Source organism: Lampris incognitus, chromosome 1, assembly GCF_029633865.1.
Source record: "Lampris incognitus isolate fLamInc1 chromosome 1, fLamInc1.hap2, whole genome shotgun sequence".
Lineage (NCBI taxonomy): Eukaryota > Metazoa > Chordata > Actinopteri > Lampriformes > Lampridae > Lampris > Lampris incognitus.
Window position 1 is genome coordinate 137550077 of NC_079211.1, and position 24190 is coordinate 137574266.

Here is a 24190-nt window from a genome sequence, read left to right on the forward strand (position 1 = left end):
AGAGTCTAAACATTCTCAGGTGCTCTAAAATCAACGTGAAGCACAGCGTAAGTTGACTTGCAGTTTTTGACCAAACAGTGGAAAAATCACATTAAGAGAAAAATAACTGAACGTTCGATGAATAGTTAATAATATTTCTGGGGTTTTCATTCTGGTTGCCGATTGACACATGCAGACGGGTGACAAATTAAAGGAAAAGCCAACAGAAAGTGTCTTAGGGGCCACCACGAGCCTCCAGAACAGCTTCAATGCTCCTCGTCATAGATTCTACAAGTCTCTGAACTCTACTGGAAGGATGGACACCATTCTTCCAGATGATATTCCCTCATTTGTTGTTTTGATGATGGTGGTGGACAGCGCTGTCTAACACGTCGGTCCAACATCTCCCATAAGCGTTCAACTGGGTTGGGATCTGTTGACTGTGAAGGCCATAGCATATGATTTACATCATTTTCATACTCATCAAACCACTTAGAGACCCCTCGTGCCCAGTGGATGGGGCATTGTCGTCCTGGAAGAGACCGGATAGAAATGTTTCATCATAGGATAAAGGTGATCACTCAGAATCTTCTTCTTCTTTCAGCTTTTCCCGTTTTTCAGGGGTCGCCACAGCAGACTTTACAGTTTCCAACAAGACCCTGTGAGAGCACAACACCAATGCTGGCTATTGTTAATGTGGGCCTTGACCAATCCGGCATGGTCTAGTCAATCCGCATACTGATTTGGCAAGATTTTACATCAAATATCCTTCCTGACACAACCACTAACGCTATGGATGATCAAGGTGATCACTCAGAATAACTTTTTTTTTTGGGGATTTTTCCCTCAATTGTACCAGGCCAATTACCCCTCTCTTCCAAGCCATCCCGGCTGCTGCTCCACCCCCTCTGCCGATCCGGGGAGGGCTGCAGACTATCACATGCCTCCTCCGATGCATGTGGAGTCGCCAGCCACTTCTTTTCACCTGACAGTGAGGAGTTTTACCAGGGGGACATAGCGTGTGGGAGGATCCCGCTATTCCCCCCAGTTCCCCCTCCCCCCTGAACATGCATCCCAGCCGACCACAGACACGGACGGCCAGTTGTGTCTGTAGGGATGCCCGACCAAGCCAGAGAAAACACCAGGATTCAAACCGGTGATGCCCGTGTTGGTAGGCAACGGAATAGACCGCTACACTACCCAGACTCCCCCACTCAGAATAACTTTATATTGATTTGCAGTGACCCTTCCCTCTACAGGGACAAGTGGACCCAAACCATGCCAGGAAAATGCCCTCCACAACATAACAGAGCCCCCGGACCCCCTCACTGTAGGGGTCAAGCATGCAGGGTTTTACTTTAATTTGTCACCCGTCTGTATGTAGCAGTATCACCAGAGCTGATTACACTTGTCCGTAAACGTGACCTAGCAAATTTATATTGGAGAGAACCAAAGCTACCCCTCTTGTAAAATCATAACACTATCTATTGCATATGTCTTGATGCATGCTCAATAATCCAGGTAAGAAAATAAAAGAAGTTTGAATCAGTTCATCTGGATACAATGTTTATTAAACATTGTATCCAGATGAACTGATTCAGACTTCTTTGATATCTATTGCACACCTTCACCAAACACTGACATGATTCAGCATCCTTGTTATTTCAAACACTTGGCACATTTATAGTCCACATTTATAGTGTCGATGGGGGACTCGCACTTAGAGAGTAATGTGTCTATAAAAAACCTGTTGCTACTACAAAATGACCACAATGGCAGTCTTCTCGTGTGTATGAACAGCTGATTTGCTCTGGGTAAAGATATTACTTTGCCATTTATAAAAAAAAAAGAAACAGATTGTGCCACTTTGTCAATAAACAACACCTTAGGTTAACATTAGCATCCCAAAAGTGGAGTGAGTAGGATAGGCGTGTCCCTGCATAATATTTCTAATCCTTTTGCTACCTGTGAGAGCGACCAAGCGTGGCAAGCAAAGACGGTTGGCCAGTACAATCAGTTCCATAGGCTCCAAACCAGCACATGGTGTCAGCATGCCACAGTACAGGAACTCCAGCACCCCACGCATACAGGCACTACTGGTGTTGGGAATGGATACCTGGAAGTCACCAGATAAAGAAAAGACAATGGAAAAAAGAAGATGAGCAAGGCTTAAATTTTAACAATATGGCTGTTTGTTTATTTTTATTTTTTTGATCCCCCCCCTTTTCTCCCCAGTTGTATCTGGCCAATAACTCACTCTTCCCAGCTGTCCCAGTCGCTGCTCCACCCCCTCTGCCAATTCGGGGAGGGCTGCAGACTACCACATGCCTCCTGCGATACATGTGGAGTCGCCAGCCGCTTCTTTTCACCTGACTGTGAGGAGTTTTGCCAGGAGGACATAGCATATGGGAGGATCACGCTATTCCCCCCAGTTCCCCCTTCCCCCTGAACAGGCGCCCTGACCGACCAGAGGAGGTGCTAGTGCAGCGACCAGGACACATACCCACATCTGGCTTCCCACCCGCAGACATGGCCAATTGTGTCTGTAGGGACGCCCAACCAAGCCGGAGGTAACACGAGGATTCGATCCGGTGATTCCCGTGTTGGTAGGCAACGGAATAGACCGCTACGCTACCCGGACGCCCCCAATATGGCTGTTTGTTAGTGTAAATTTGTCATAGATGAATTTCTTTGTCTGAGCCTGATCCAATCTCATGTTTTTCCAATGTCCAATTTTTTTTAAAGGCAAAAGATAACACAACACAGAACTCAAAAGTTCACTGAATAACAATAGAAAATAGGCATGATAAGGCTGGCTGGGGAAAGTCTTCAAACACTCATAGCTGAAGATGTAAATATAAAATTTCTTCCCTTAAGTGTAGGGAGTATAGCGAGTGTTGTCCGGCTTCCACTCTTCCATATCACATATGTCCAATTTGATTCAACCCTAAAAACGAGATGTGAGGCGACATATGCATCGAGGCCAGTGATTGGTGGGGTCGAATAAAGATTGTGTTGTCACCGGAAGTGTTGCAGCAGGGGGTGCGAGGTAAAGGACAAAAATCATCCATTCTGGGTCAACTTCCATTGATCATGGCTCAGATGAGAGCACTAGGTGGGGCCACTGATATGAGTAACGCGACAAACACTAAAGATTTCAGAGCCCACTCAAAACATTCCTGCTAAGATGTGCACAGTGAAATATCGGCACTAGAGATGACCACATCTGTGCAAAGATATGTGCACCGATAAAGGTGATATGTGGAATATGTGCTAAATACAGGAATAAGTACAATATACATAAACATGGCCTCGATGTACTTGTGGGTCCACAACATGTAAAATGTAGAGTCAGCATGGGAGGGGGGGCAGTCAAGAATGGTTTGTCAGTTTTTCATGCAGCGTCTCCCCCATTTTTTCACCCACTTTCATAGCCCCTTGTGTAGGTGCAGATACACCGGATCCATTGATGGCCATGTGGTGCATGATGGATACTGCACGGTGAGTTGACGGACCATTCGCCGTATCAAAATTTGCATAAACACAACTCGACCTCAACTTATGCAAATGAGTTCATCCAGCGCAACGTACCCGGCTCGCAAAACTCAGATCAAACTATCAAACTGGGCAGTGCTGATCAAATATGAATCAAGATTGTGTTACTGCACTGCCTGTTTCTCACCTCAAATGTTTTCAAAATCATATTTTAGTGTTTAGCTGCAAATTGAGAAAGTTTGCGACCCATGTTGAAAACGGATAAACAAAAACCAAGCACCGCCCACCAGCCGGAGGGTTCAACGGTCCGGTGCATCCAGATGCATCCTCGCCGGATTCTGTGTATCTGCACCTTTGCAGTGAGCAAAACTAAACCATCAATGGACGAGTTCAAAAGTGAAAATAAAATAGAACATCCACTAGATGTCGCTATACTATCTGAAACTAGCTACTCTTGAGGGCACACTGACTAGAGGGGTTGTTCTGCTTTACAAAGAGGCCCCACTCATGGTATAAATAGTTCACTGTAGTTGGTTAAATTAATAAATGCATACAAATTAGTGTCCCAATCAACATAAATCAGGCCAAAAGCCATACGGACAAAGGTCACGCAATCTAAGCCAGGGACGAGAGGTAAATGATAACACGAGTGACATCAGATCTCCAGGAGTGCTTCCAGAGTACCCACTGAGGTGCCCTTCAACCTATATCCACACGACCAATTAGGAGAATGTCAGCTTGACACTGACATCTTGTTATGGCTGAAACGTCGTTATGCAGAGAAACGAGTCGTCTGTGGCTCGTTAGCGCTCATTAGTTCTCCCAGGGCCCAAGGCCTGGGACAACTAACGACCGGACACAGTCCCAGTGAAGGGGGATGTATCGGTCACAGCAAGGGACAAACAAGAGGACAGTTTAACAACCGGCAGTAAATTCCCCTCTGTTTCAAGCTGAATTGTAGGATATTTCTTCATTAACATATAGATATTTATCCATCTGGACCATGGAGTCAGGTTCCTTAATACTGGCACCTTTACCGTGGTTGGAGAAACTCTCCATATACCGCTGTTGTATTTTTGACCGGGTAGGATGAACACTGATAGACAGCAAACTCATTCCTACTCAAGCAGGAAAAAGGGCTGAAACGTGATGACAATGTGGTTTGATGTAATTTATAACACATTTCATTGCTTGTGTTAGCTGTGGTTTGAGGATGCCATGTTCACAGGGGTGGAAACTGTTTATTAATGGGCTGACAATACACAAGCGACAATGGCTGCTGCAACTTGTCATTCTTGCTGCCAAAAGGGAGGGACGGATCGGGGAAATCACAGATTTCAGCTTTAAAAATGGGTCAAAATGTTTACCATGGGAGCGCCTCCGTAGCCGAATGGTTACAGCGCATGCCCACCTGGTAACAACTGTCGCCAGTTCGATTCTAGCTGGCAACCTTTGTTACAGATCATACCCCTCTCTCGCTCTCTCTCACACACATTCTCTGTCTGCCTTTCTACCGCCGCTATCAATCAATAATGCCCAAAAAATAACCTTTGACGAAAACAAATTACCTTCAGCTCAACTTATTTCATCCTGAACAATAAATTACTAGTAGTAGCAAAGTACTAAAGTGAACAGTGATACGATCTAACATTGGAAAAACACCTGATCATATTCTACGCAGGGGTGAGATGAAAACAAAATGGAGACCCTATAAAGCACCTCACCACAAAGGAAGTGAAGAGGCCAGATGGGCAAAATACAAAATTTTTTGAAACAAATTTGAAAGATCCCCCCCCACCCCCTTTGGTGCAGAAGTAGCTAAAGTAGATTTTCAACCAGGATTTCTGACAAACCGAAGAAAACAGAGGTTCCAAGAAAAAGGGGGATAAATGATAAAAGAAAAACAGAGCAAATAATTCAACTACAGAATTAAATTATAGATATATAATATATAACTGATAACTGAGAGAAATATATCAGTTTTTCATCATTCTGTTTGCCATGCCTCAAATTTCTTTTCCATCCCTTTCCATCCTCTACTTATTCTGTTATCTCTTCTCTCTTTTCTCTTGAGAGAGAAACATGACAGGTCCCCACACTTAACATCTGTCCTCAAGTAACAGCCCACCGGGGTAAAACTGACCAGGGGAAGGCAAAAACCACAGACACGTTATGATTGTGAGATTTGCTGCCAACATGCTTGCGATGTGCAGGACCCAGCTCTACTGTGGCATATAAGGACAGGTGGTCCGTTTGACACAGCTGAGGCCCCATCGCGTCTGCTCCCCCAGGAGCCACGCTTCCTCTCTCCGCTTATAGCCCACGCTAAACTACACCCCCTTACCACAGCGATGTACGTGATTATTTGTGTATAGAGGGGGGAAGTGAGATCCGACCATGAGCGGTCACTCGAGATGCATTCTAACGCCTGGTGTGAACAGACGTACTTGGAGCTGTCCGCCTGTGATCGGATCACCCGAGACCCAGGTTAATCCCATGTGTAAACAGCCTCACCAACACGTTACCAGTGTCAGTTCCAGTTTGCAGGAACACCGGTTCCCCCTTAACCACAGGACTCGTATGAAAATGTTGTCACGCACCAACACGAACACTGAAAAGTGTTAAAACCTAAAAATAACAAGAGGGAAGTGTGAGAGAAGCGCAGCAAGAAGACGGAAGGTGTGAGCTACTGGAGATAAAGAGAACAGGGATGGCTGATCACATGCTGCAGCGTGCAACCAAAGATCCTCTCATAAGTAAAAGGTCTTTGAATGTGAAATAACTGCATTGTTTTGGAGGGATTTCCCTCCAACTATTCCTATGAGAAGGTACATTGTGCTGACCACGACTGCTATACTATTTATATAAACTTGGCACAAAAAGTAAGGAAATGTGTGTTTGGTAGATTATTTCTTTGTTGTAACAATGCTTCTTGGCAATAAATGTTATATCAGGCACCTGATTGTCAGCACCTGGAGTACCAGAAGCTCAAAACAAGAGTCAATAGCAACAGCAAAATAAGCTGTTAAGTATTGGCAGAGAAGATCTGGCAAATTTTTCATGGGCACAACCCACATACTCAGCTCTGCTGCTCATCCCACAAATGCGTGTTCCTTACAAATGTGGTGCCATTTAAAAGGGAAATAAACAGGCTTTCCGACGGTATAAGATTTATTGCCAAGAAGCATTGTTACAACGAAGAAATAATCTACCAAACACAAATTTCCTTACTTTTTGTGCTAAGTATAGTATGGCAGTCGGTACGGTGGCCCAGTGGTTAGCGCTGTCGCCTCACAGCAAGAAGGTCCTGGGTTCAAACCCTGGGGTTGTCCAACCTTGGGGGTCATCCAAACTTGGGGGTCATCCCAGGTCGTCTTCTGCGTGGAGTTTGCATGTTCTCCCCGTGTCTGCGGTGGGGTTTCTCCAGGTGCTCCAGTTTACCCCACCATTAAAAAAAAAGACATGCATGTTAAGGTTTAAACTGCTGTCTGGGATGGCTAAGAAAAGTGGGGTAATTGGCTGGATACAATTGGGGAGAACAAAAGGGGGGGGGGGAAATCAAGAAAAAAACCCAAAAACCCCCCACAAATGTCTGATCTCTCAAGACTGTAACAACTAATAGTTTGTGGTGCCCAGATCTAAAACCTCTGCATAAAAAGAGTGTTAAGTGGCTTAGCAAGCATTTACCTGATGTGATGTGTGCCGGAAGGAGCGATGCACCACCAGCCAACACCACATCTGTGCCTCTCAAAGGAAGCACCGTTTTGAAAAGCCGACAAGAAAATACAGAAAAACTGCGCCTGAAGTCGCAGTGTGTCATCAAACGGACATTTTCATAATGCTGAGAACAAAAAGCTTACCAGCTTCATAAAAAAAAATAATACAAATACAGTTTTATGCACACACAAATGCCCACTCGTGTGCATAAAGGCAAATGCTGACGGCGTCATTGTCCAATCGTTCTTGTGAAGCTTTGTTTCAAGGGCACCTGCCAACTGCAACGTGCCAGCTTGAGGCCGTAAACAATGCCACAAAAGACAAAAAACACCAACCATTCAAAGTTACCATAGCCACTGTCAGCCCGCCGGTTAATACTATGCACCCTCACTGTTGCTGATGTCATGGTTTCACCGCCCTCTAGAACAGCCACAAAGAGCTCAGTCCCTTACCACCCACATGGTGTGTTGTGCAACAAAATACAAACTAACCATTTTAACCATGACTGGTTACCAAATATTTATTTGCCCCCTAACCTGCCTCCAGTCACTGTTTGTTCCATCTGAATTGAATACAAAAATGGTTTTCATGCTCCGTCTCTCTTTTCTACCATCCAGCCAGATAGCGTCCCATCTCCTAAGACTACTTCCCTTCCTCTGACAGTCACATCTCTGCAACCCAAAACCGCTGAGCGAGAAAGTAACCGTACGCCAGGGGATCTAATTCTCTGACACTGTTTCAGGAGCCCTGGCCGCAGCACAGACGGAGAAAGGAACTCGTTCCCCGGGGCTGGGTCAGGTCCAGTTCACTAGCCCTGCCACAGGAGACGTACTAGAGGATCAGAACCCGAGCCTGTCCAGACTCAGAGGGTTTGGGGTAACTAGACCTACCACATGGGGGAGGCTGACCTGGGAAGAGGCACTCTCCTGGATGTAGTCCAAAAAAAAAAAAAATCAGGTTTGAGCAAAAGGTTAGAGCTCTGCTATGTGCTATGGGTCACACAAACCTTTATTGGCTGTGACTTTGTTTTTTAACAAGCTGGCAGTGTGATATTAATACAAACACCAGTGTATAAATTCATACTATTTAGTAAATTCATTCATTTTAAGTAAGGACAATTTCAAAGGCTGAGATGAATGGAACGCAAACATTGATTTTTAAAAAAGGCATAAATTCAGGTCAGTTGTCTCTGTTCAGTTATGTACTACTCGGGTTTTGTATACCAGCTAAGGACAGGAAATCACACTGTTACTGACATGAACTCCTAACTTCAATTCGTTTCCTGCCGCTTGAGCCTCGTCTGAGAAACAAAAACTGTGTGTGTGTGTGTGCACTTGCAAAAGTCTCTGAATACCTTTTCTTAGCTCATCAGAGCTCACGTGGTAGGTGGCATGTGAACCCTTAGTGACACAGCTGAAACCACAGTTTCACACTGCCAGATGAAATTGTGGTTTGTGTCTCAGTGTGATATGACGAGCCTTTCACAGCTGCGTTCCCACCCAAAAAATCTCACCAGAAAAGCACAGTCACAGCAAAGCACACAGGCTGACGTGAGGGTCTGTACATTAATTCCTCGAAATAAAATAGTCCAAACCATCCATCCATTGTCCAAGCCGCTTAGCCTACTCAGGGTTGCAGGGATGCTGGAGCTTATCCCAGAAGTCATTGGGCGGCAGGTGGGGAGACACCCTGGGCAGGCCGCCAGGCCATCACAGGGCCCACACACACATTCACACCTAGGGACAATTTAGTATGGCCAATTCACCTGACCTACATGTCTTTGGACTGGGAGGAAACCAGAGCACCCGGAGGAAACCCACACAGACACGGGGAGAACATTTAAATTCCACACAAAGGATAACCCGGGACGACCCTCAAGGTTGGACTACCTTGGGGCTTGAACCCAGGACCTTCTTGCTATGAGGCAACCGCGCTAACCGCTGTGCCACCGTGCCTCCCGGACTATGAACGATGATCCTTTTTTTCAACTTAATCCATAATCAGATTGGGACCTGTCTTCCAGCAAATTTGTCCTCAGACATCTAGGGCCAAATAAGTAATTTCTAAACAACCCCTTTACCTTTTAACCAATATTTATTATGTAATCTGACTGCTCACTGTTGTATGTAACTGGGGTAAAAGTTAGGTGAATTCGCCAAAACAGGGTAAAGGTTTATGATTAGGATCTGAGACTTGAATCCCTCCTCAACACCCTAGAGAAACCTCATCCACGCCTGATGGGTTTGCAGTGCATCGTCAGCCTTGGACTCTTGAACTAACCTCCTCAATGTAGCTCTCCATGAAGGATCCACGAAACATTGCAGCCATCCAATCACAGCTGGAGATGAGCAAGGGCTTGTGGGCCGGAAAGTAGCCGTCGTCCAATCGGAACACCACATCTAAAACCGGGGTGGGAAAAGAGCATTCATCTCGTGGTGTGCCACAGAAGCCCAAGCTACAGAGAAAGGGGGGAAAAGAGACAGACAGACAGACAGACAGACAGACATACAGACAGACAGGTAGGCAGACAAAAGGACAGACAGACGCACAGAGACATGGACACAGGTAGACAGACAAAGAGATAAATCACGAGAAGACGAACAACTTTGGACACAGTAAGGGAAGGAGAGTTTTAGACACTACAAAGCAGATGTGGGGTGCAGGCCACGGAGGAATTCCTTTGGACTGTTACTGGGGGGGGAATACGACCGCAAGCAGCCATGACAGTGTAAAGATGTCTTCTATATAATGGGGCTGCAATGCAAAGTCTTGTCTTTAGGTCATCATTTAGTTATAATCACAACTAAGAGCAAGCTACCGAGTTCAGATAACTGTCTCAAAACCGAACTTCTCTCTCTCTCATAAGCATACCATTGGAAGTAGATTCAAATTTATTTGGTAACTAACAAAAGGAAAACAGAAAAGGTGCATGTGACAGTTTTTTTTTTTTTTTTTGTTAGAGATGGCCCATGTCTCACATTTGGTTGCGAATGCTGTGAAAACATGCACACGCGGCAGCTTTGGGCGACAGGTTGCCAGACGTAAAAGCACAAACATAAAGGAAACACACATGCATGGGCACAAGAAGACACCAAACAGACTTCAACACCCAGACAAAACGACAGATATATTCATCATATCTGATGGCAAGAAAGGGACTGTAGAACACAAGTAAACCACTACATACAAAATTGCATATTTCTCTATAAATATACAAAGGCAAATTCAAGATCAAATGTACACAGGGTGTACATTTAAAGAAAGACATTTCCTCGCTTGAAATGTTTGGATATGAAGAGGATTTCTCTCTCTCTCTCTCTCTCTCTCTCTCTCTCTCACACACACACACACACACACACACACACACACAGACACACATACACACATACATGTAAAACATCTATAATGGCACTGATGCTATGGGCAGTACTGAAAAGGTGAAATGCCACAGGGGTTTACCAGCAAAGGTCCCCTTATTAAGACACTCCTTGATGCGGTTGGCCCTGCGGACATGGAAAGCCTTGGTGATCTCCTGGTTCATGAAGCTCTCTCTGTTCAGAATATTAGCCACCATCATCCGCAGGTCAAACACCTCAAGTAGCTCAGCGATGGTGGCCACCTGCATCAGGTCCCTTCGCTCCTCGTCTAGACTGCCTGTGTATAGATACTGCAGCACTGCCTGAGGAAGGATAAATCAATGAATAAACTACATTTCATTTCAATGCAACTGACAAAAATAGCTTATGTCCTTTTACAAAGATGGTGTCCCGCTGTAGTGATCTCACTCAACACACAAGATTAGAAAATTTTCCAAGCAGCTCTGTTTTCTCCTACAATGTAAATATTTTTTTCTCCCCCTTTTCTCCCCACATGTACTTGGCCAATTACCTCACTCTTCCGAGCCATCCCGGTCACTGCTCCACCCCCTCTGCCGATCCGGGGAGGGCTGCAGACTACCACATGCCTCTTCCGATACATGTGGAGTCTCCAGCAGCTTCTTTTCACCTGACAGTGAGGAGTTTCGCCAGGGGGACGTAGCGCGTGGGAGGCTCACCCTATTCCCCCCAGTTCCCCCTCCGCCCCGAACAGGCGCCTTGACCGACCAGAGGAGGTGCTAGCGCAGCGACCAGGACACGTACCCACATCTGGCTTCCCACCCATAGACACGGCCAATTGTGTCTGTAGGGACGCCCGACCAAACCGGAGGTAACATGGGGATTCGAACCGGAGATCCCCGTGCTGGTAGGCAACAGAATAGACCGCTACGCTACCCGGATGCCGGACAATGTAAATATTTTGCAGAGTAATGTTGGGGTCGCTATGTCAGGTATCACCTGGAATGGTTCTTCCTGAATAAGCTCATCCATGGCCACCACAGTCATGAGTCGCGGCCGTCCAGTCATCGGGTCATCAATATGCTCCAGGCACACACTCATGAAGCCCCTTCCCCACCCAGAAAGGGCGCGACCCATTCCAAATGCTCCCAGGGAGCACTCGGCCTTAGAGGGAAGGGCATTATCACTTTGAGAAGTCCTCAAGGAGCCCTGCTGGAGTAGCAGAGGTTGGTTCAATCCTGCCACTCCTCCATCTGTTCCATCCTTGTCAATGTCCAGACTCTTCGTGCGGCCAGCCTGCTCCTTGGCTTCCCGCCTGCACTGCTCATCTTCATCTCCGCTCTCCGAATGCTCCTCACTCTCCTGATCATCCCCTTGCAGCCCCAACGATGACCCACCAAGATCGAGGGTGAAGAGATCGTAGAATTTGGAGCAGGAAGTGGCAAGGTACACTTTGTGTGCGAAGACGCGAGTAGCACCATCCTGCAGGAGGAAGAGAACATCTGCACACAGCGGATGGCAGAAGAGAGAGTCTGGGCCCTCACCACATGTGGGAGGGGGGTCTGGGATGCCTACTATGGGGCGTGGGGGCCGAGGAGGCAGAAAGGGTGCTTGGAGAAGCGGTCTCTGGACCTTCTTTAGGTGGGACTTCCAGAACTGCAGGTGGCGGCGGGAGATTAGAGCAGCTCGGATGGCATTGTCAAAGACGTCTTTGACTCCAAACTGGGCAACAATGCTGGTCTCATAGTAGGGAATCCCAAGCTCCTTTGCAACCTCGTGGCCTCTTTCTGGAGGAAGAATATCTGTGGGTTTGATGGGTCTGTGGATCAAGGAGAGATTATGACACAGATAAATACTTCAAAAATAAACAATGTGCAAGCAAATACTGATATATGCATCAGAAGTTGAAAAGTTGAGTAATAAATATGAAGATGACAAAAAAAGAAAACCATCAATCAGAGTGACTAACAGCCAATTCAGCAACCACTGTGTTGCTAAATCGAGGGGCTCAAGAGAGATGGTGTTATCCATTGTCATCTCCTCTTGCAACCTGTTTTTCATGATGTGAATGTAAAGGCCTTTGACATTGCAGCTGTAATCTAGGGCCACACAAATAAACCCGACTATAGTAAATCAGAAGCTGATCGTGACCTTCTATATGTAGTCTTCCTTTTATGCCATTGTTTGACATCTATCCATCCATCCATTATCCAAACCACTTATCCTGCTCTCAGGGTTGCGGGGATGCTGGAGCCTATCCCAGCAGGCATTGGGCGGCAGGTGGGGAGACACCCTGGACAGGCCGCCACGCCATCACAGGGCCCCCGCACACATTCACACCTAGGGACAATTTAGTATGGCCGATTCAACTGACCTACGTATGTGTCTTTGGACTGTGGGAGGAAACCGGAGCACCCGGAGGAAACCCATGCAGACACGGGGAGAACATGCAAACTCCACACAGAGGATGACCCGAGACGACCCCCAAGGTTGGACTGGACTACCCCGGGGCTCGAACCCAGGACCTTCTTGCTGTGAGGTGACCACGCTAATCACTGCACCACCGTGCCACCGCTATTACTATTATTATTATTATTATTATATATTTTGTTCTGGTGAGAATTTACAGCAGCTTTTGGAGGTGACCACAGTAGAAATGGAGATGGTTTGCCATGTTCTGTTCGTATTCGCCTACACAGTCAATGTCAAATATAGGTGGTGTCTCACTTGGCTAGGGGTCGTCGTGCACGGTTGACAGCATCCAGGTCAGCGTAGCGCAGATCCAGCTGGCAGCCAACCAGGATGATGGGCGTCCGGGGGCAGAAGTGCTTGATTTCTGGGAACCACATGGTGCGAACGTGGCGCAGGGAGTTGGGGTTAGCCAGAGAGAAACACAGCACCACCACATCAGACCTTGTGGGAAAACATACAGCAGGGAATAGTAAGCCAAGAGCACGAGAGAAAGAGAGAGACGATGAAGGAAGATATGGAGGTGACCGATATTTGTCGATTTCAAGCACTTTCAAATCAGCAGAGAATAATGGATGTGATAAGCTGAAAAAGACCTGGCAATAATAAGTGATGACAGGCGCTCGTTTGGTTCGTCACTAAAAACACAGACATTGTAATAGGGAAGTATGACAACATGAAAAACAGACTCTGAAAAAGCAAAGGGGAGAGAGAAGGGAAAGAGAGTGGTCAGTATTGAGTCACTGAACAGCTTGTCGGTTCATGTTAAGAACATGCTTGTGGTTGGAAGTAGCTTTAACACTGCTAGAAGGTAGCTTTGGGCCACTGACAAACTGTGAGCTAAGGTTATGAGGGTGTTTTCAGCGTGTGTGTGTGTGTGTGTGTGTGTGTGTGTGTGTGTGTGTGTGTGTGTGTGTGTGTGTGCGTGCCAGTCTGTCGGCCTCTGGGGTGGGTGGTCTGTATAGACCCTGTCACTCTCTTCTTATGTAAACCTCCCCAAACACGGCTGCATGGTTACATGGGCCATGAAGAGAGGGCTCAGAATAAAATCAGGAAACACACACACACACACACACACACACACACAATATGTGTGTGTGTGTGTGTCCTTCTGTCTGTTGTCTAGTAATAATTGTCAAATGGACTTCTTAGTGAGTCAGCACTATGCCTACAGTTTAAGCATCTACATCTTGTCTCGCTTGGCCACTGGACTGTGGAAGGAATGGATAACTAGCTGAGGTCGATTGGATGAGAGCAGCACTGACCAACAACTCACCATGGAGAGCCATGATGATGATTTCTATTCCAATCAAACACCACACACTGACTAATTTCACTAATACGCATATGCTCATTCAAGTTCACTAATGAGTGAAACCAGCCTGCATAATGAAAACCCACATATGATGCATGCCTCTCAGTAGGCTGCCGTTCTGGATCTGAGTCTCTAACTCCACTTGTTTCTAATACAACTCGCTCTTTTATATACCTCTCATTGAAATGTATATAAAAATACAATAACAACCTGCTGATGGTCCATTCCATCCTTTATCCAAGCCACTTGTCCCAATTGGGGTCATGGGATGCTGGAGCCTATCCCAGCAGTCATTTGGGCGGCAGGCAGGGAGACACCCTAGACAGGCCGCCAGTCCATCACAGGGTTGACACAGTCACACCTCGGGACAATTTAGTATGGCCGATTCACCTGACTTACATGTCTTTGGACTGTGGGAGGAAACTGGAGCACCAGGAGGAAACCCACGCAGACACGGGGAGAACATGCAAACTCCACACAGAGGACGACCTGGGATGACCCCAAGGCTGGGCAATCCTGGGGTTTGAACCCAGGAACTTCTTGCTGTCTGCCACCATGCTGACAACTGGTATTCAAAATGGATGGGGGGGGGGGGGGGGACATCAACAAAAAACAAATTAACAAAAAGATCCGAGGTATTGAAAGGGATCCTCGAGGCTTGAGAGCTTGCCAAATGCATTTCACACCTCTTAAATACTTCTCATATTTCCTCGGTGGAAAATACCTCCGCTCCAGCAGTAAACATCATCCATATACTGGGCAAACATGGTATTGAGCTTGCAAAACCTGCCTTGACTAGTTATCACACTAATCTAGTTTTTATTTAGTCTTATTTTTCTCAAAAATAAAGCTTCTTTATTAGTGTGGTCAGACAAATGTGATTGTTTCTACAGCAGTTTTCATGGCTTTAAAGTATTCCCACATCACCCCAATGTATGTATCACGATAGCACAACTCGACGAAAGCAGCATCTTGAAATACATCCATTCCTACATACTGGAAGCAAGCATAATTCCCTCAACCCACTGGCACAAGTGCACATTAAATGAGTCATCAGGATGGACATTTCTTTCAGCGTAGACAAGTTCCACAGTCCACATTTCAATGCAACTGCTGCAACCTTGACAAACCACCGACTCTGTTAGTGAGACACAACATGTACTTCCTAACTGTTATATTACAATTACAACACGCTGCACACACACACACACAACACACACACACACACACACACACACACACACACACACACACACACACACACACACACACACAAAAATTCAAAGGCTCCTTGCAGTGGCTTGGTGTGTTTGTTAGTTATGTTACGAGTTCACACGTCTCTGCTCTTGTGGTTAAGGCAGAGCCTCTTCGGCTGTGGTCTGGTCCAGCGCTAGTATCCGTCAGCATGTGACCACGTTAATTTATGCAATTGTTTATTACCTAATTGAGTGATGAATGTAGAGCTGCGTGTGGGTTTGTGTGTGTGTGTGTCTGTACATCAAGCAAACATCTATAAGCTTGATACTGTAGTCCACCCATAACCTTAATACATAAATAATAAACTGACCCACATTCATTGGTTTCACGGTCCATTTGTTCCATCAGGCTATTATCAGGCTACCAGTCTGACTTAGAGTGTGTGCGAGACTGAGCGAGCGAGCGAGCGAGCGAGAGAGAGAGACATGCTTTGGCAATATGTACAAAAACGTATGTCATGCCGATAAAGCAAATACTGAATTGAATATTGAATTGAATTGAGAGAGAGAGAAAGAAAGACAGAACATGAGAGAGAGAGAAAGACAAAGAGAGAGAGAAAGAGAGCGCATGAGAGAGAAAGAGAGAAAGAGAGAAAAAGAGAGAGCATGAGAGAGAGAGAGAGTGTGCGAGAGAGAAGCGTGACAGAGACTGTGTGTGCGTGCTAGATACAAAGGTCACTGGCTGAACTAAATTATGTAAGAACAGAGACAGACACTCACGCACACACACACACATACACACACACACATGCAAAACCAAAAACCGGCTCGGAAGTTTTACTGTAACCAAACGGTGTCATGCAGGCAACAAAATAATCTGTCTACGGCCAGACATGTCACAAATAAACAGCCATACTCATCATCTGTTACTCATTGATTATGTCAGGACTAACTCATAACAAGCCAATTATATGCCACTGAGCAAAACTTAACAGAATCATGTTCACCTCAATTAATGTATAATCCCAGATTTAACATTACTCCACTTAAACGCTCCAAACTCTCATGCAGCCCTTCCCACAGAGATGGCACAAACAAGGGTTTTGAAAACGCATCAATAGGTTTGGTGCATTTCTGATAAGGTTGTTTCAATCAGAGTAGCAAAAGTGTTTTTTTTAAGGTGAAAAAGTTAAGTTTTGACTTGCAGCTAACTTGGTTTGATGTAGGCTACTACTATCCTCAGTCTGGAATCGCTTGTGTAACTGTAACATCCCACTTTGAGGAGTCTGGGGAAAGCATGGGATAGTACCGGTATTTCTTTTTTTTCCTCCCTTTTTCTCGCCAATTGTACCCGTCCAATCACCCCACTCTTCCGAGCCGCCCCAGTCGCTGTTCCACCCCCTCTGCTGATCCGGGGAGGGCTGCAGACTACCACACGCCTCCTCCGATACATGTGGAGTTGCCAGCCGCTTCTTTTCACCTGACCGTAAGGAGCTTCGCCAGGGGGAAGTAGCATGTGAGAGGATCACGCTATTCCCCCCAGTTCCTCCTCCGCCCCGAACAGGCGCCCCGACTGACCAGAGGAGGCGCTAGTGCAGCGACCAGGACACATACTTCCCACCCGTAGACACGGCCAATTGTGTCTGTAGGGACGCCCAACCAAGCCAGAGGTAACACAGGGATTCGAACCGGCGATCCCTGTGTTGGTAGGCAACGAAATAGACCGCTATGCTACCCGAACGCCCAGTAACGGTATTTCTGACCATCTGAAGTTAGGAGTTGCAATATCAACAAAAGGCCTTGGAGTGAAAGGAGGTATGAAGAGTGTGGAGGGGTAAAAGTGTGGAGGAGGGGGGAAGGGGCAGGGGTTAAACAAGGTAGGGGTGAGAGAGCATGGCTGAAAAAGTGAAAGGAGGCTTAATTTAAGGTGGCAACATAAGGTAAAGGGTCTAGGGGGCAGATGGCAAGGGGTTTACTGTGTGGATGAAAGGAGGAGGTGGGGATGTTGATGCCTGGAGATGTAGGCAGGGGGGCAGGCAGGCAGGCAGGCAGGCAGGCAGGCAGGCAAGCAGAGAAAAGCTGACCTGGCACTGTCTCCTTTATCAGCTGACTGTAGGCTGACTGAGCATACAGGACATGTGGACGGATATACACACACACACACACACACACCCAAAACACGCACAAACAGAACAAGACATACTGTAAAAATGCACACACACTCTCAGCCAGAGAGAGGGAGACTGAGATAGCGAGGAGGAGCTCTGAGTCACAGACTGAAATAGACAAAACCTACAAACGCACGCACAGACACACACACAGTCTATCACACAGACACACTTCCAAAAAAAGTGACAGGGGTGACCTGTTACACAAACAAAGTGCAGCCACCCACCATTGAGAGAAAGGACAGCTTGCACAGTCTGTTATGCACTCGCGTGTGTGCGTGCACGCAAATCCAACCGCCTGGTCGCGGGTCAGGAAAATGCAAAGAGGCTCATTAAAAGATGAAGGCTTTTGGGTTAGATGGGGAAAAGTGAGCGACAGAGAGACAGAGGAAAACGAGGACAAGAGCACTCATCCAATAATGCCTGGTAGAGAAAGCGAAGAGCTTGAGTGAAAAGGACGGCCTCTAAATTAGGCAACAAAAAAAAACGAAAACAAAAAAAAACAGGAAGGTGTCACAACATCTGGTTAGTTTATAGCCTCTGGTGAACTCGGACAGCTATTAGCTCAAGAAAATGGTGTCAATCCCTTACCAATTCCATTGCCAAGACCATAAAATCTCTTCGGCTGTACTAACTGAACTATGACCTGTGGTTGAACATGATAAGCGTTGCGAAGTATGCACAAGTGTGGTTTATATCAAGTAATTCATCTGGAAACCAGCCGACAGCAGATTTATTAGGTTGGTAACCTGGCATTGGTAAAAGCTCTATGTGTGTTTTTGTGTGTGAATGTGCGTCTGTGCATACAAACCTGCCATAGGCGAACCGCCTGTCCTTGTGATGATCCCCAAAGGTGTCCCATAACCTCAAGGACACGCTAACTTCATCCACTACATCGCGAGATCGCTCCAACACCTACAACATGAACACATATCCTCATTTTCAGGACCTCATTACTGCATTACCATTGAAGTGTCACACGGCCTTCTGTGGTGTGTACAGATTCTGTCTTATTAAACTTATTCAAACCCCATTGTATTGATATCCTGAAAAGTTTTTAAAGTTTTTTTGAAGTTTAAATATTGCTGTTCTTCTTAATTCCCTAAAATTGAAGTAACCTTTTCAACCAACAGCAGTTTTTTCCCCCTTGTTTATCGTCTCTATAAAGGTTTATAAAATGCATGCACGTACACACAAAGTCCTGTGTATATGTGGCTTTCTCGGTTTGTGCTGATTCTGTGTGTGTGTGTGCCCACCTCCTGGCATACGCGGTACTGGTCGATGGCCCAGACGGTTGGCACATGGGTGGCAAGCAGCTGGTACTGTGTGAGGGTGGCATTGCAGGCCCGAGCACAGATGAGCCTGGTCTTGCCTACCGCATTATCCCCTACCACCACACACTTAATGGTTTCCACATTGGGCCGCTCATAGTCCGTATCTATATCCATGGAGAGGGCCCTGGAGAAAGGACAGGGGGGAAGAAATTAAGAGATATTAATCACAAAAATCAAAATCAAAATGCTAAGTTATCAACCTGGGAAAAACACTGTATTTCAGGGTTAAAAACTGTTGGCGAGGACATAGGGCACAGCATCCCTTAATTTTTACCCAGTGCAGTTCAGTCGAGGGAAGCTTTTTCCAAGGCTCTAAGTCCCCATAGCAGTATTGACCTTTGTACCCAAGCTACTGCCAAACTCCTCAACAGCCCACATGGTGTGCAGGCTGAGGAACAGAGGGAGCGCAGAGCTACTACTTGAGTCACAGTGGGGAGATGGGGAGACAGAAACAGGATGAGAGAGAGTTCCCCTGGGCTCACTGTGTCTTTACTGCCGTTATTGCCACACCCTCTGTCCCTCCTCATCTCTGCTCCTTTTAGATGCTGAGAAGGCATGTCCGCATAATCAGGAACATTTATTTGTCATTTCATACATGAAAGGAAACGAAATATTGATTCCCCCAGCCCACAGCAGAGCAACACAAAGACAAAAACACATATCAGCAATTTTAGGGGCATTCGGGCAGTGGCAGGTCTGCATCTTTTCGTTTCACAAAGTTACTAAACTTTGAAAATCCAAAATGGTCAAAATGACCAGCTTGGTCATTCTAGTGCTAAATTTTGTACAAGTGTGCAGTAAGTCACAATGATTACGTTCGCCCTTAAAATCGACACGCTTCTTAGATTAATTTTGTGTGTTTCTTATGATGTAAATTATAAATCATGTTGAAGCCCGCCATTGGTCCAAAGGGAGCACTGTGTCATTTCAGCAGTCAAACATGTTTACTGTTCAGGAAGTGAAAGTACTGCGGGTGCACCATTGACCACCAGTCAACTCTTATCTTAAGTGAAGCCCAAAGCAGAAGATTTTATATTCACAACTCCACTGAGTGAGCCCCTTTCCATAAACTGCTTACAAATTGACGACTGACAGAATAGACAAAATTGACTGACTGGTCAAATCAAATGTCACCTCCAATTTTTCAGACAATCCAAGAAAAACCTGCTTTCTTGCATAAACAACCAACACATACAAAGCTAACTAGACCCCACCTTTTTGTCAAGGTGATACTGATACGACAAATATGTACGCAGCAAATCCATCCATCAGTTGTGACAACTACTATTGAGACCCACCCCAAGGCCCCATAAATAGAACAAAGCTCTGAAACATTCATAAAGGCCATCCCTTGTTATTCAAGGGACACGGATGCTAGTGCAACACTTCTGAGCAGCACTGACAGACACCACTGCTAAAAATGGCATCTATTCATTGGACACACAACCCATGTGCTCAGCGTACCATTCAGCCCTCAACTCAGCCTGCTATTCAGTCAAGGCACACTCTCCATACTGACACAAAACTCCCAAAAGCTTCCTCTTTTCTGCCATACTCACCAGACTTTGTTTAATAACAGCACAGCACATTACTGTCATCCTGAATTCTCACAGAAATGATGACATCACCCATATTCTATCTGTTTTCAAGTTGGCTGATAACCCATCAGACAGAGGAGGGCCATTCGGACAAACTAGAGCAGAAAGTACAGAGCAGCCAACCTACCTTGGTCTATATGAGTTGAGGAAACGCGTCCGTCAGAGAGGCTGTAATCTGCGTGGTCCACATGCAGCTAAGAGAATCATACCTTTCTGAGTTATAAATATCTCTCTTTCCCACGCCACCTGTCTGTCTGTAACGTTTCTAGAGGCACGTATGTCTGCACGCCAGGCGTGGGAGCTTGACAGAGGGTGCTGTAAAACTTACAACAAATGACCTCTTATCTAACGGCAATGTGCCTGATAGACTCAGCAGCTGCCAAAGTGCACATCTGGCGGATGTTTTATTAAGGAAAGAGGAAAAGAAGGACACAGGTAAGAGCAAATGGTAACTAGGGCTGCACGGATATTGTAATCACAATTATTAGTCTTGATTTCAGGACACAAAATTGCTTTATTGCAAATCTGAAACGTGTCTTAACACAGGGCCTGTCCATTCTGATGTGCTTCTCTCTTTCTTTACTGACTACTTTGGCTCTGGTCACATGGGCTCAAACTTCCAGGTTGTGACTGGTCAGGCACAATGACTTTCAGATGCATTGAAAATATCATTTAAATGTTTTAATACAGCTGATTATACAATTATTAACGGTAGAAAAATAAAAATGTATTACTAATGATAACTGTACAAATATGCGGATCATAAATCAGATTTACATACGGGATCGGTCAAGGCATGGGATACCAGGGTGCCGGTGGAAACTATGTTACTGTTGAGCGAAGGATAAAGAGAGGGGGTAGGCGAGTCCAGAGGCAGTGGGAGAAGAGGAAGGGTAGGAGTATGAGGGTGAGAGTTGGAACTTTGAATGTTGGCACAATGAATGGTAAGGGGAGAGAACTGGCTGATAAGATGGATAGAAGGAAAGTAAATATGCTGTGTTGCAAGCGACCAGGTGGAAGGAGAGTAAGGCCAGGAGCATTGGAGGTGAGTTCAAACTCTTCTACCATGGTGTGGATGGGGGGAGAAATGGGGTAGGGGTAATCCTGAAGGAAGAGTATGTCAAGAGTGTGTTGGAGGTGAAGAGAGTGTCGGGCAGAGTGATGAATGTGAAACTGGAAATCGAAGGTGTGATGATAAATGTTGTCAGCACATATGCCCCGCAAGTTGGGTGTGAGATGGAAGAGAAAGAAGATTTCTGGAGTGAGTTGGATGAAGTGGTGGAGAGTGTACCCAAGGAGGAGAGAGTGGTGATTGAAGCATACCTTAATGGACATGTTGGTGAAGGGAATGGAGGGGATGGATGGGTATGGTGTCAAGGAGAGGAATGTGGATGGATGCTGGTAGATTTTTTAAAAAGGATGGAAATGGCTGCGGTGAATACATATTTCAAGAAGAGGGAGGGACACAGGGTGACATATAAGAGTGGAGGAAAGTGCATACAGGTGGACTATCTTATGCAGGAGGTGCAATCTGAAAGAGATTGGAGACTGCAAGGTGGTGACAGGGGAGTAGGTAGCTTTGCAGCATCAGATGGTGGTCTGTAGGATGACTTTGGAGATCAAGAAGAGGAAAAGAGTGAAGGCAGAGCCAAGGATCAAATGGTGGAAGTTGAAGAAGGAAGACTGTTGTGTGGAGTTCAGGGAGGAGGTAAGACAGACACTGGATGGCCGTGAAGAGTTGCCAGATGTTTGGGAAACCACTGCAGAAATAGTGAGACAGACAGCTAGGAAGGTACCTGGTGTGTCATCTGGACAGAGGAAGGAAGATAAGGAGACTTGGTGGTGGAATGAGGAAGTACAGCAAAGTATACAGAGGAAGAGGTTGAAGAAGAAGTGGCATTGTCAGAGAGATGAAGAAAGTAGATAGGAGTACAAAAATATATGGTGTAAGGTAGAGAGAGAGGTGGGAAGGCAAAGGAAAAGGCCTATGGTGAGTTGTGTATGAGGTTGGACACTAAGGAAGGAGAAAAGGACTTGTACCGATTGGCTAGACAGAGGGAGTGAACTGGGAAGGATGTGTTAGGGTGATGAAGGATAGAGATGGAAATGTACAAGTGAGGAGAGTGTGTTGAGAAGGTGGAAGGAGTACTTTGAGGGGCTGATGAATGAAGAAAATGTGAGCGAGAGAGAGAGAGCGTTGGATGATGTGGGGATAGTGAATCAGGAAGTGTGGTGGATTAGCAAGGATGAAGTGAGGGCAGCTATAAAGAAAATTAAGCGTAGAAAGGCAGTTGGTCCAGATGATGTACCTGTGGAGGCATGGAGGTGTTTAGGAGAGATGGCAGTGGAGTTACTAACTAGATTGTTTAACACAATCCTGAAAAGTGAGAGGATGCCTGAGGAGTGGAGAAGAGGTGTACTGGTACTGATTTTCAGGAATATGGGTGATGAGAATAGCTGTAGTAACTACAGAGGTATACATTTGATCAGCCACAGCATGAAGTTATGGGAAAGAGTAGTGGAAGCTAGGTTAAGAGGAGAGGTGATGGTTAGCGAGCTCTTTCCTGGCATGGTTTCATGCAGATTTTCGCTGGGAGTGACGAAGAAGGACAGTTTTAGGAATGAGTATATTAGAGGGACAGCTCAGGTTGGACGGTTTGGAGACAAAGCAAGAGAGACAAGATTGAGATGGTTTGGACATGTGCAGAGGAGATGCTGGGTATACTGGGAGAAGGATGCTGAGGATGGAGCTACCAAGCAAGAAGAAAAGAGGAAGGCCAAAGAGGAGGTTTATGGATTTGGTGAGGGAGGACAAGCAGGTGGGTTGGCATGGCAGAAGAAGATGCAGAGGACAGGAAGAGATGGAAACGTATGATCTGCTGTGGTGACCCCTAACCGGAGCAGCAGAAAGAAGGAGAAGACGACAACTAATGAAAACTGTACAGCCCTAGTGGTGACAGCTAGTATTAATGAAAACTGTAAAAAAAATCGAAATCTATGAGTTGATTCCTCGCCTCATCTTTGAAGACGTATACAGATGTATACAGTGACATAATGACGTGGATCTCTAGTCAGCTCTAGCCCGTGAAAAAGCAAACTGGTTCTTAGGAGGTTTGCAAGTTGAACCAACTGCACTAGCATCAGCCCAGAGCAAAAACTAGGTTTGTGTTGGTGGAAAGAAAGACACTTTATTTTGCCATTGTAGACTACAATGAAACTTTTTTCTGTATTTAAACCATCCTACTATTGTATAGGAGCAGTGGGCAGCTGCAGTGCCCGGGGACCAACTCCAGTTCTTCTTTCTATTGCCTTGCTCAGGGGCACAGACAGGAGTATTAACCCTAACATGTATGTCTTTTTGATGGTGGGAGGAAACCGCAGTACCCAAAGGAAACCCATGCAGACAACATGCAAACTCCACACAGAAAGGACCTTGGATGGGCTGGGGTTCGAACCCATGACCTTCTTGCTGTGAGGCAATAGCGCTAACCACAGGGCCACCGTGCCGCCCCAAGACGCGAAGAGAACGAGAGACATGAGGAGAGAGTGCAACAACGAGTCTGTAAGATTGACTGTGTGTGTGT

The 24190-nt window shown here is 46.0% G+C and overlaps 1 protein-coding gene across 2 annotated transcripts in view; it reads right to left on the minus strand.

Moving 5' to 3' along the window:
* Positions 1–24190, minus strand: part of rhobtb4 (Rho related BTB domain containing 4) — a 61961-nt gene that overhangs the window by 3530 nt on the left and 34241 nt on the right. For both annotated transcript variants that reach the window (XM_056280897.1, XM_056280888.1), the window contains 7 exons: positions 18931–19132; positions 18486–18589; positions 13254–13439; positions 11526–12345; positions 10651–10870; positions 9472–9590; positions 1945–2095 (listed from right to left, as the gene is read on the minus strand). In XM_056280897.1, coding sequence (XP_056136872.1) covers positions 1945–2095; positions 9472–9590; positions 10651–10870; positions 11526–12345; positions 13254–13439; positions 18486–18589; positions 18931–19122 — 1792 coding nt within the window. In that variant the 5' untranslated portion in view covers positions 19123–19132. The remainder of the gene's footprint in view (positions 1–1944; positions 2096–9471; positions 9591–10650; positions 10871–11525; positions 12346–13253; positions 13440–18485; positions 18590–18930; positions 19133–24190) is intronic.